Below are 12,269 nucleotides of genomic sequence, written 5' to 3'. Positions count from 1 at the left end.
GCTTAGCTCCATCACAAAACGAAGGAGGCCAGAGTGCTGGACTCGCCCCTGCCAGTGCCAAGCAGCTGCCCCGTGTCAAGCCTTCTTAGCCAGGCCAGGAATCTCAGAAACAGACACTACTGGGCACACAGTAAGAATGGAGCATCCCTTATTAATGGAGGAAAACACTCCCTGAAGTGAATCTTTTGGGTAGAGTGCTGTTTAGCTGTATTTTTCATGAAAATAATCTTTCAAAAAAAAAGTGACATGTTCATCAACCCACACTGAACTTACTTTGTGAACTTGCCAAATATTCTCATATCCCCATGATTTTACACTTTCCTTCCCTTATGAAATCCTTCTAAACATCTCCCGAGATACCAATATCCTTAGCTCAAATAACTTCCTCCTCTGGACTCAAGAGAATTTCCTATACGCCTCTGTTGTAGCATCACTCACCGATTCCAGTGACCTCTGCATGCTCTGTCCCTCCCGCCAGACTTCTATGGAAAAAGGGTCAGGTTTGAATTCTCCTCTTAAAGTAAAGCACCTAGCCCAGTGCCTGGTACATAATGCTGGGCTTGTATGTTGTATCTTACTTATTAATGTGCATGTACATTCCCAGATGGAAGGGATCTGAAATACCATAGCACTGTGAAATACATTGAGCTGTGTAAAAGTGCCTTTGAGTAGCCTTAGACAGACAAGAGAGAGATCATCTTCAAGCAACTCACAACCAAGCCATTTGCCCATCCCAGTCTTCCCCCACATCCACTACCCTCCTGCAGTCTAAACCAAACCCTACGTCTGCCTTTGGACGCCCTCTGGTGGCTCTTTAGGATAATGACCACACAAAGATGCAGGAGGAGTTGGGGGTTGGCTCTTTATTAGACAGTTATTGCTGTACCACAGGGTCAGAGTGCAGTGTAAGCGGTGTCAGAGGCCCGTGTTCAGCCCAAGAATGTGGATCTTCTCTCCCTCTTGATCACAGTGGGTAGGTTTCTTCAGAAAAGCCCCAGATGCGGGGACCAGTGAGTGAGCCCCAAGGTTAGAAGTGGAACTGGAAGGCCTCGGTCACGTGCGGCTTCCAAGCTTCCAGGCTGGGCAGCAAGGAGGAGATGCCCATGACGTGCCAGGTCTCCCCATCTGACACCAGTGATGTCTGGTAGGACAGCAGCCGCACGCCTGCCTCTGCCAGGAGGCCTGGAAATAGAAGAAACTCCTGGATGGCACAGGGCATAGGGGAAAAAGGAGCGAGGGATTGGGAGCAGAGTCAGAAGTTCTAAGCTTCTGTGATCAAAGGTGCAATGAGGGGACGATGGTCTCAGAGTCAAAGAGCTGAGATGGGAGAGCAAGAGGGCATCTGCCCAGCTTCCATGGATATTCCTGACTCTCTGGGAACACCGTGACCATCAGCTGTAGCTCTTGACTTCCTGATTGCCAGCTGTATCCAGCCAACAGCAAGGGAGAAAAGCAGGAAAGTTCCCTTGGGCAGCCAGCAAGAATAGTGAAATTAGGCCCTTCAGGGTTTGAAGGCACACCCTCCGCCAAACATGGATGTGCTCCAAAACGCCTACAGCCCAAGTCCCCGCGGACTGGGGCAGGTCCGAGATGCCCACCGTGGCTAGAAGCTTTGTAGGCTTTGCTGCAGCTGGGCTGGCCACCAGGGACGGCCATGGGGCCAGCAGGCAGGAGTAAGAAACCTGCTCTCAATGTCCCTGAACTCCTGGGCTATGGCTCCACAGGCAGGTCCAGTGTGCTTAACATGGCGAGCTGGGAACCCACAACTGGGCAGGAATAGAGGCTCTGGCCCCACCCCTGCCGTGCTGCTCTATGACCCTGGATAAGGCACTTTCCCTCTTTGAACTGAGTATCCACTCCCTGAATGTTCTGGAAACTGGCATGATAAACTCTCTGTATGGTGCAGATCCAGAGACACCCTGGGGCATGAAGAGGGGCTAAAGGACGGTGGGTAGGGTCCAATTCCAGGGCAGACTCCACCCCAGCCTCAAGGACACCAGCCAGCCCTACAAGGCCCTCCTCACCAATCATGGTAGGCAGCATTGCAGGGTCAGAGGTCTGAGTTCGGAATAGGAGCAGGGGCAGGCCCCTGCGGAGAGGCACTTCTGGCCTGAAGACAGCTCCATTGAGCCCCTGCAGTACAGGTGTAGTGCCCTGGACCAAGCCCACAGCCTGGTAAGGGGCGCCTGCCAGGGCCACGGCCAGGAGGCATTCCCCCAAGCCTTGCTCCCCTGGTGCAGCGGGGCTGTGAGAGGTGGTGACCTGTGTGGAGAAGGCAAGGCGACAGTTACTCCTCCTGGCTGCACCACGCCCACCCTCCTCTCTTGGCCGAATCACCCATTGGTAGGATGTAGGGCTCCAGCCTGGATAATGTGCTCAGTAATTCAGGACCAGAAGGGAGAGGGCAAATGGGCCAAGCTGTGTGCCCTTCGGCATCAGCTTCCTGGAACAGCCAATGATCTCCTTAAAGAGAGGGCAAAGAGATCTGCCAGGCACAGGCGAAGGCTTGGAGGGAAATAGGGAGGAAAGAAAAGGAGGGAGGCAGGGCTGTGAGGAGACTCCACTCTGGCCCCTCCTGCTCTGATACTGCTTCCTGCATAGCATCAGTGGCATGACTGGCATGCAGGAGTGGAGTGGAGCAGAGGGGTGAGGACGTGGAAGTTTTACTGCCTATCCCTTCTGCCAGCTCCCACTGGCTGAGCAACAGGCTTTGAAACAGACTTTGATCTAAACAGGGAACCAGAGGGGAAGGCGCCAATAGGAAGCCGTGCGAGGCAGTAGGACATGCTGCTTGCTCGCAGAGCTTGCAAGTGAATCAAGAACCCGGGTACTACGGCATGAGGAGCCCTGAGGGGAGTTAGGCATAGTCAAACACGGCCTGGCAGCCATGTCGGGCAGAGGCAAACACACTGGCTCGTCATTTTCTTTGGCTGTGAAATGGGGACGCAGCTACTGCCTCCGTTCCCACAGCACTCATACACAAAGCAGTGCCATTAGCAACACTCGGGGCCAGGCAGTCTCCATTTTGCAGATGAAGAAACTGCAGCTACCCCTCACAGGTAGACAGGCCGAAGCAAGGCTGGCACCTAGGCCTCCGCTCAGCGAATGGGCTCTGGAAATGTGGGGGAGAAGACTAGGGCTGACAGGGATGGGGAGGTAGCATTGGGGAGGGGGGCGCACATCGAGGCCAGCCTCTTTCACCAGCAGCTTGGCGTTAACCAAATTCACATCCGCCTGCTTGGAAGCCTCTTTCAGGAGGCCGACAATGACTGCGGGGCTTAGGCAGTTCCCAGCATTCTTCAGGGATGTTCCTGGGGACAGAGAGAAGCCACCATGAGGTCACTGTTTGTTGAGCACCACAGGAGGGGGGCAGGAAGCCACTGGCACCTAGCTCTGGACAATAGGCTCCTCGCTATCCTGGGGACCCCAAGGGCAGCCTGCCCCAGGCAGGTCCACTTGCCCTTCAGTGGGCTCAAAGGAGGCATAATCTGGGCCCAAGACAGGAAACCCAGGATGTTTTAACCACCCTGAGAAACTCCTCTCCAAAATTCAGTCCAACTCCACTCCACTCCCCAACCCTGCACCTGGCTTGGCCATCCTGGCCTACCTCTTATTCTCCCAGGGGACACTGGCAAATTCCCTACTCTTACCCCTCCCTGACACTCAGAGCCTTGCCAGCCTCAGGAAATCGAAGCAGAAAGAAGCAACCGAAGCAACTGCTGCCCAGCTCCCGGCCTTGTTTCCTTCAGGGCTCGGACACCCAGGCCAGTGGGGACGCCCTGGCTCTGCCCTTCCCTGGTATTGTCAATGTCTGGGGTTTAGCTGCCCTCACCCTGCAATCTCTCCCCAAGAGTGAGACGCTCAACAGTCCGTGGGGAAAGACACACTTCTACAGGGTTAAGGAAACTGGAGCCCTCCTCGGTCACTCAACCACATCTGCACAGTACTGGATCCACCGCAAAGGGGACCACAGCCTGCTCAGCAGCCTGAGAGGTGGACAGAGGACACTGCTCTCATTCACACTCCACAGCTGAGCAAACACCCTCGAGGGCTGTCAGACGGCCCAAGGGACCACCTTGGTTAGTCACAGAGCACAAAGTGTCCTCCCGCCTCCTGGTTCATCTGCCCCTAACTCTCACTTTACAACTGAAGAATCCAAGCCTCAGAAGGGAGAGTCACACAGCAGGCAAGAGACAGGGCCCAAAACCAGAATCCAGCATCCTGTTGCTTAATGAGGGCCTCCCTCCAGCTATCCTACGCCCTCTCACACGAAACTCTATCTCTTGTAGAGGTCTCTCTTGTACCCAAAATATCTACGTCTTAAAAATGCTACATAAACATGATCTATGAATATTCAGTACATATTTCCAATGACTTTTTCTACCCCTCCCTTTACCACCCTCCCACCAGTAGTAAGGGAGCTATACTCAGGGCCCAAGCCACCCCCACTGCCTCTCACTAACGCTGTGTCCTGTAGCAGATACACCCAGCAGGGCAGATCCCACACCCCCTCATGCCCTCCTCCCCCTCCCTCTGCAAGGTCCCCAGCTCACCCTGTGTTATCACCTGGATGGTCCCTTTGGGGAACCCAGCCCAGGCTCGCATCAGTGTCCCCAGAGCTTCTGCCAGACCAATCCAAGGCTTGGTGTGTGGAGAGAAGGCACTGGTCAGCGCCTGGGCATTAACCTGCAGAGGATGGAGGAGCGGGGCTGTGGTCTGGAAGAGGCATAGCAGAGCCTGAATCAAGTACTGGCCGCCAACACCCAGCTCCACCAGAAAGACAGTATAGAGTCACTCATGCTTGCTGCCTGGTGGGTGACAACTTCCACCAGTCACTAACAACAGGACAAGGACTTGTTCCTACAGATGAGGAGAGCTGTAGAGCCAGCAATGGACACAGAAGGCCACAACCACTCAAAATGGTTCCTTTCGCCGAACTGTGTCCGCCCCAGCCCCCTCCATGGAAGTGGTGGGGCGGTGGGGGCGGGGGGAGTCCATGGAAGTCAGCAGGGCTAGGACCAGCAGCATGCGAGGAGGCCAGCAAAGGCTCCGAGCTGTCCGCATCCTCTGTCCTCTCCGCTGTGTGGGCTTCCTCAGGATGGAGAAGGCAGAGAGGCCTGGAGGGCTGGGCTCTCAATCCAGAGGTGGGAGGACAGAACCAAAACCCCCGCCTCTCCTGCCACAGTGCTGTCCTCACCGGCAAAAATTGCCCAGCTGAGGTCAGCCAGGACAGCTGAGAATACCCAGCCCATTTCCCTGACTCTGACTCCATGGCCTGGGCCCACCCACACGAGCTGCAGAGAGGCTTGCGTCACGTTTTTCTGTCCTCAGGGAACTTAGAATTTAGGTTAAGTAGGAAGATTAGGAAAAAACAAAACAAAACAAAACAAAAAACAAACACACACCCCATGGGACTGAACCTTAATAACAAGAAAGAACGTGGTTCTCAGAATTGAGAAGGGGCTGGAAAGGCCAAGCAAGACTGCAAAAGGAGGCAGCAAGCCCCTGGAAGGAGAGCTATGCCTCCCTCATGCACCTGTGTCTCCCAAGAGCTATGACAACGTCTGGTACCCAGTGAAACTTAAGGAATATCCACAGACTGAATGAATGAGGCAGGACTTGAAGTGTAGGTCAGGTTAAGCTCGTAGGAGACGCACATGCCAGGAAGGGCTTGACGGAAGCAAAGACAAGAAGTGGTGGTCTTATGCCATGATTTGGGGAAAACAAGGGGGTCAGCCAGCATGGCGGGTTCATTTGGGAGTAGGAAGGGCAGGCTGTCAAGGCAGGGTCTGGGGAGCTTACAGGGTGCAAATTTTCTACACAGGCCACCCCCTCAACCACGTCCCCACCTGCTGCGTCCAGCTGGCACCTAAACAGCACTCCTTCATTCCCAAGGCATGTGGAGAACAAAGGAGCCTTTCTCTAGAGGCTGGGCCTGGGAAGGGCCACAATCTCTGCAGCAAGACTACGATATAACAGGCCTGAGCCGGGCTCTCTGCTGCCAAGGCCTCTGCTATCAAGGCTGGAGACGGGAGGCTCCCGCCCACCCACTGCGGAGAGTGCTGACTCAAGCAGATTTCCGTTATCTTTAGCTCCCAGGGCTGAATCTGTTCACCCACGCTGCCACCAGCCCCTACAAGATGCCTTCCTTCCTCTCCTTCCTCTGACTCCTGGCCCCCAGCCCCAGGTGGTGATACTTACAACCCCCGTGAGAGATTTCCCCTTCACCATGTCCACGAACTGCACAGCTATCTCCTCCCCACAGCGGCTCTGCGCCTCCTTGGTGCTGGCACCCAGGTGGGGACAGCTGATGACATTCTCATGGTCCACCAAGGCCCGGTCCCGTGGTGGCTCCTGTCCAGAAAGAGATGCTTCTAGGCTGGCTGCCATGGACTTGTCACACCCTCTTGGGCCACCCCAGGGAACAGGGAAGATTGGAGGGAAGGCAGTCAGGAGTGCCAGTGCCTTCCACTTCTATTTTGTCAGGGTGGTCACTGGACTCAATAGTGGGTTTCCTCATGAATGTTCCATCTCAGCAGAGTGGACAGAGCAGAAAGTGTGAACCAGATTCAAATCTCACCTTCACCACTTAACCACCTAGGTGCCTTGGGGGTGAACCTTGATCTAAGCTTCAGTTTCTTTGTCTGTGAAATGGGTTGATCCTATCTCCCTCACAACATTACTGTGGGGATTATGCACATTTAACATGGGAGGTTGTCAACCCATGGGAGCTACTGTTGTTGTTACTGGGCTTTTCCCTGAAACTCACCCCCCTGCATCCATGCAGCACTTGCTGTCGATGTGCGTTGCTGAACTTGTAGCACAGTGTCCTGCTCTTCCAAGACACTCCACGCAGGTAACTGCATCTTGGCTCTCATCAGAACAGGTTGTCCATCTGTGGCACCTCCACCCCACCCTCCAGGGTCTTTTCCACCCTTCTGCTCACTGAGAAGATTGCCCCTGGGAATGTTATTTAGGCATCTTCTGGCCATTCTCCTCAGGGCTCTGTTGGTCCATTGAATTTTGATCATTTAACCCTGTGAGTCCTGGCCACATGTAACCATGTAACCCTGTGAGTCCTGTACCACCAGCAAATGGTACAAGGATGCTGAAGAGAGCAGGAGGAGATGCTATATTAGGGAGGATGGTGATACAATGATGGGCAAGGTTTGCCCTGCCTTCAGGGAGCTTATGATCTAAGAGTTGAGAAAGATGACCAATGTTACAAACCAAAAGGCACTGTGTGCCCTGGGCTGGGAGTACACGATGAGTGCTACAGGGGCTCAGAGAGGGCCAGTGACCTTCCAAGGACACACAGCTAGTAACCTGCAAACCACAACTACCTAATCCAAAGTCCATGCCCTTTCCCCTTCCTCACCGGGGGAAGATCCAATGTTGGGGGCAGGATCTTTCAGGAGAGGAGCCAACAGGATTCAAGTGCAAATGCACTCTTCCCTACTGGATCTGGCGTGAGGCCGAGCCTCTGCTCCCGCTGGGAGAGCAGCCCACCCCGAGGACCCTGGGGGAATACTGCCAGTATCCTTGGGCTTCTGTCCACCCAGGAAGAGAAGAAGGAAAAAGGAGTGCCCATGGACACTGAAAAGGACATCTTGGCAATGGGACTGCATATCCATCAGTGTCCCTCAACTATACACTAAAGCCCCCTCTCTCCCTGCTCCAGACCTTCAACCTCAGAACTGATTTGTGGCTCTATCTTTGTCAATATGTTAGCAGTCTGAGAAGCCTGGAACCAGGAATTGGGTCCCTTTTAAAACCCGAGTTTTGCAGAAAACCACATAGCTGCCTCCATACGAGGCTCCGCAAGGACTCCTCAAACCACAAAGGTGTGTTTTCGGCAACACAGTTTTCTCCTGTTTACCATGGATGAAAGAGACTATAAGCTAGAGGCCTTCTGTAAAACGCCAGGCTTTCCCTGCCATGGGCCTCTCTGCTCCCTATCTCTCCCCTCCTCCTGACTCTGAGGCTGCCAGGCACTTACTTCCGTAAACACGTCCAGTGCAGCCCCGGCACACTGGCCAGACTGCAGGGCCCGGAGCAGGGCGCCTTCATCCACAATCCCTCCACGGGCACAGTTCACCACACGCACCCCCTTCTTGCACTGGGCAAAGGTGTTGTCATTCAGCAAGCCTGGAAGAAAGCGAAGCATCTTCCTGCTGGGGCAGCACTAGGATCCCCACACTCATCCCTGGCTGCCAGAGGTCGTCCCTTTCCTCGAGCCAGCTCTTTCTCAGAGCCTCTCTCCTGTAGGATGGCAGCTTCTTTGCTCTCATCTCTTCCTCCTCAGATGCTCTGGGGCAGGAGTCCCTGTTATGGATCTGGGCCAGACTCAGTTTAGAAACATCTTAGAAATTCTTGAGATATTACCGTTTCAAGTGGGTCTGGGAATCAGAAAGCCCTGCAGGGGCTGCAGAAAGCATCCATGGGGGTCACTGGTCATCCCTGTGCTCAGCTCACCTAGACCCCAAGCACTTCTAGCTGGCTCGCTCTCCCCTATCCGATGCAGGGGTGTCTAACAAAGCATCAGGCTCTGCAGGACCCAGGTGGACCTCTCCCCGCAGCTCATTACCACTGTCTGGAGAAGGCCGAGATGGAGGGCCCATTTGTTAACTGGTCTGTGGCTTCTGTGACCAATCCACAATGTAAGGACACACCTACCTGTCGTGGAGGGCAGGAGAGGAGTGTGCACAGTGATGAAATCACAGAGAGGCCAGATCTCCTCCAGGGGCAGCTGCTGAACACCAAAGGAGGCCGAGACCTCTGGGGAAATGATGGGGTCATACCCTATAGTCTGGTAGGAAGCAAGAGAGAGGGAGAGTGCCATTCTTAATTATTAGTAGTGTTATTATTAAGAATGGCAAACATTTTTTGAGCATTTACCATATATTAAGTACCATGCTCAGCTTAATTAATTCTCCAGTTAATTTACCATACACTAATTACCATGCTCCATATACTAGGCACCATCTGCCATATACTAAGTACCATGCTCAGCTTAATTAATTCTCATGACAACACAATGATGCTGGGACTGTTCTTGTCTGCTTGAGAGCTGAGGGAAGCAGGGCTTCCACAGTGAGGAGGGGCACAACCAGAGCTCAAAAGAAGGTGCATCTGCCTCCATGCTCTGACCACCCACAGATGCAACAACAGCGCATGTACGTCTGGACAAGTTGGAGCTTGGAAGTCCTTAGAAAGCGGGGAGCCCTGAGGGAGGGAGGGCAGTCATGTCGGGAGTGGACAGCCAGGAAAGGGAGGAGGAGAAATGGCAGCTGCAGCTGGAGGGTCCAGTCCAGAAAACAGACAGGTGCATCAGGTACTAAAACAAAGTGAGCAGAGGTGAAGGAGGAGGGCAACAGGGGTACAAGGCAGGACCCGGAGTGGGAGTGAGACTGCATGTCCTCTAAACCAGGAAGCCTGGCCTGTGTCCTCCCCCAGTCACTGCCCACTGTGTGGAAAGGTACAGGTCAGTTCCCCTGGACCTGGGTTGTCAATCCTAAATGAAGGAGCTGGGCAGATCATTGCAGCCATCCCTCACCCTCACGTGAAATCACTGGGAATTATTTGAAGAAAAATCCCCCTTAACCCCGAGAGAGAATACAAAGAGTGAGCCCAGGATTAGACAAAAACAAAGAACACACAGCATAGTACTTTCACAGCGGTTGTCTCTGGGTAGTGGAATTATTTTTCTCCTTTATACTTTCCTGTGGTTTTAAGTTCTCTACTACATTATTCATAAATTACTTTTGAAATTAGGGATACAGAATAGATACTTTAGAACATAATGGGAAAGCTGGGTGCTATGGCTCATGCACTTTGGGAGGCTGAGGCAGGAGGATCATTTGACCCCAGGAGTCGGAGACTAGCTGGAGCAACATAGTGAGATCCCACCTCTACAAAAATTTTAAAAAAATTAGCCAAGTGTGGTGGCACGCACCTGTGCCACTCAGAAGGCTGAGGCAGGAGGATCACTTGGGCCTAGGAGGTTGAGGCTGCAGTGAGCCAAGATTGTGCCACTGCACTCTAGCCTGGGTGACAGAACAAGATGTCTCAGAAAAAAATAAAATAAAATAAAATAAAAAAGAACATAATAGGAAAGAGGACTTCAAATTTAGTAATTCTAAGGCAGAAGCTAAAATGGTTATGACTAAGGTGAAGCCTCTGGATCCTTTTCTTCATCATTAGCCTTGTGGAATAAGGAAAGCCAAGTGGCCCCACACCAACCTCCAGCTCAGAACGCTGGTGGTCTTTTTCAGACACTGCGGCTCCCCTCAGCTCTAAGCTACTCATTTCTGGTGGGAGGAGACAGTGTCCAGGGGAGGAGACGGGATCCCTGCCATCTCCTGCCATCATTGTCACAAGTCTTCTTTGTCTGCTGGTCCTGAGGCTGGCCCGAACAATGGCCCTGTTCATCTCTAATCCAGATGTATTTTTTTTTCTCATATGGAGCGGGGAGAGGAAGGGAGCACCAATAGAGATCACAAGGTCCAGGCTGACTGATGTCTACTCCATGCTCAGGAGCCAAGAACAACCTGGGGGCTGGCAGGAGGAAGGACCCTGCAGGGTGAGCCTGACCTCCTCCACAGACAGGTGCCTGGGGCTGGAGGGAGGGGGCTGGGGAGAGGAGCAGGTGAGCATCTTCCTCCGTGGTCAGCGAAGCACTGACCCAGCTTCCTTCTTTCACAGAGAGTATCTCATTTATCTGCAGATGACTGCAGGGAAGGAATCTGGCTGAGCAAACCTCTGTTCTCATTTTCCACTTGAGATAACCAGGACAGAGAAGAGCTGAACTCAGCTGGGGGTTGGGGTTCTGATACTAGGAGACAATGTTGAGGGGATGGAAAGGGTGACAACAGGCCCAGGACACACGTGCCTGCCAGGGTCCTGATGTGTGCTGGAAAGGGTCAGATGTCCTAATATACAGACATTGGAGCACCTCTGGGTACACACGATTCAAAGACTACTCCCGGAGAGAAGCCTTGGGGAGAAACATGAAGGAGTCCCCTCACCTCAATCCCAGCCCCAGGCCAGACTCCTGATGTTGAGGCAACAGAGGAAGCCTCATATTCTAAGCAGGACTCCAGGGCAGCTGGTGGCTCCTACCTGCCTGAGGCCACAGAAGGCAGCTCTGAGAGGCTGGTATGCTGGCTGCAGGGCCTTGCTGGCTTAACAGAGCAAAGAGGAGAGCAAGGAGGCCTCCCAGTTAAAGAGGCTCTGAAGAAGAATCCTCACTGTCACCTGCTCTCTCTGCCCCATAGCTGAATTTTCAGTTTAGCATGGGAACCCTCCCTACCAGGGCAATGAAATCTTAAACAGAGACCCAAATATAAAAACAGGTCAGTTCAAAGCTGCAGAGGTGAAGGCTCAAAGTGCCACCACCTGCTGTCTCCCTGGGCCCCTCCTGGCTCCCACCTGTGTCCTGAAGGCACCTTGCCAGAACCTGAGGCTCTGAGTTTGAGAATCACTGCTCTGGGCAGTAAGCATTCCAGGTAACACACTGAGATAGGAGCTGCCTATCCTGAGAGTGTCTGTCCTTGGAATAGCTAAGCATACTGGCATGGCACAGCGACTGTTTACCTACAATGGATCAAGAATAAAGTCAAGTGGTACTGGGCAAAGAACGCCAGCCTGGAAGGCTGAGCCAGAATTCACCAGTTAGTAGTCGCATTATCTTCAGCATATCATAGAACCTTCCTGGGCCTCAGTTTCTTTATCTATAACCCTGGGATAATAATTCTGACCCCGCAGAGTCATTTCAAGCACAGGAACTGACACAGCAGACCTCAGCAAACATTAGCTGGACCTGAAAGAATCTGTGATAACTGGTGCCTCAGGTTCAACATCCATCCCTCTGGGCTAAAGCTGGATTCATCACAATGCTGGCTACAAAGAAACTGTTAAAGAGATGCTTGTCTGTTCCCTCTCCAAAAACCTTGATAAGAAAGCACAAGGCTCGCTTCTTGATTGGTTTGTGCCTCTTAACACATTCTAAGGAAAAAGTCTCACGCAGACAGAACAGTCTAGAGCGTAAGACCTGTATGACTCAGACCACAGGCAGGCTGCAGGCTGATCAGGCCAGAGCGTGAGGAACGTCACCTCCCTTGCTCCGGGAGCCATACTTCTTTTAATGCTGCCAAATGTCAGGTTACCTTTTCTATCAGCTACGCCGCTGATAACCACACTGCTCTTTTGTAAACCAAAGTCCTGCTCCCCTAGAAAAGCTTTTGACAAGTGCTTCTACACCTCAAACT

At 52.9% G+C, this 12,269-nt stretch overlaps 1 protein-coding gene across 2 annotated transcripts in view; it reads right to left on the bottom strand.

Moving 5' to 3' along the window:
• Positions 1–845: 845 nt before the first annotated feature.
• The window catches only part of PHGDH (phosphoglycerate dehydrogenase), a 30,523-nt gene continuing 19,099 nt past the window's right edge, over positions 846–12,269 (bottom strand). For both annotated transcript variants that reach the window (XM_003892496.5, XM_021922871.2), the window contains 7 exons: positions 8,677–8,809; positions 8,000–8,148; positions 6,202–6,354; positions 4,554–4,686; positions 3,181–3,311; positions 2,025–2,262; positions 846–1,182 (listed from right to left, as the gene is read on the bottom strand). In XM_003892496.5, coding sequence (XP_003892545.2) covers positions 1,028–1,182; positions 2,025–2,262; positions 3,181–3,311; positions 4,554–4,686; positions 6,202–6,354; positions 8,000–8,148; positions 8,677–8,809 — 1,092 coding nt within the window. In that variant the 3' untranslated portion in view covers positions 846–1,027. The remainder of the gene's footprint in view (positions 1,183–2,024; positions 2,263–3,180; positions 3,312–4,553; positions 4,687–6,201; positions 6,355–7,999; positions 8,149–8,676; positions 8,810–12,269) is intronic.

Source organism: Papio anubis, chromosome 1, assembly GCF_008728515.1.
Source record: "Papio anubis isolate 15944 chromosome 1, Panubis1.0, whole genome shotgun sequence".
NCBI classification, from domain to species: Eukaryota; Metazoa; Chordata; class Mammalia; order Primates; family Cercopithecidae; genus Papio; species Papio anubis.
Note: the sequence above shows the minus strand (reverse complement) of the source record. Positions and strands in the feature narration are given on the sequence as shown.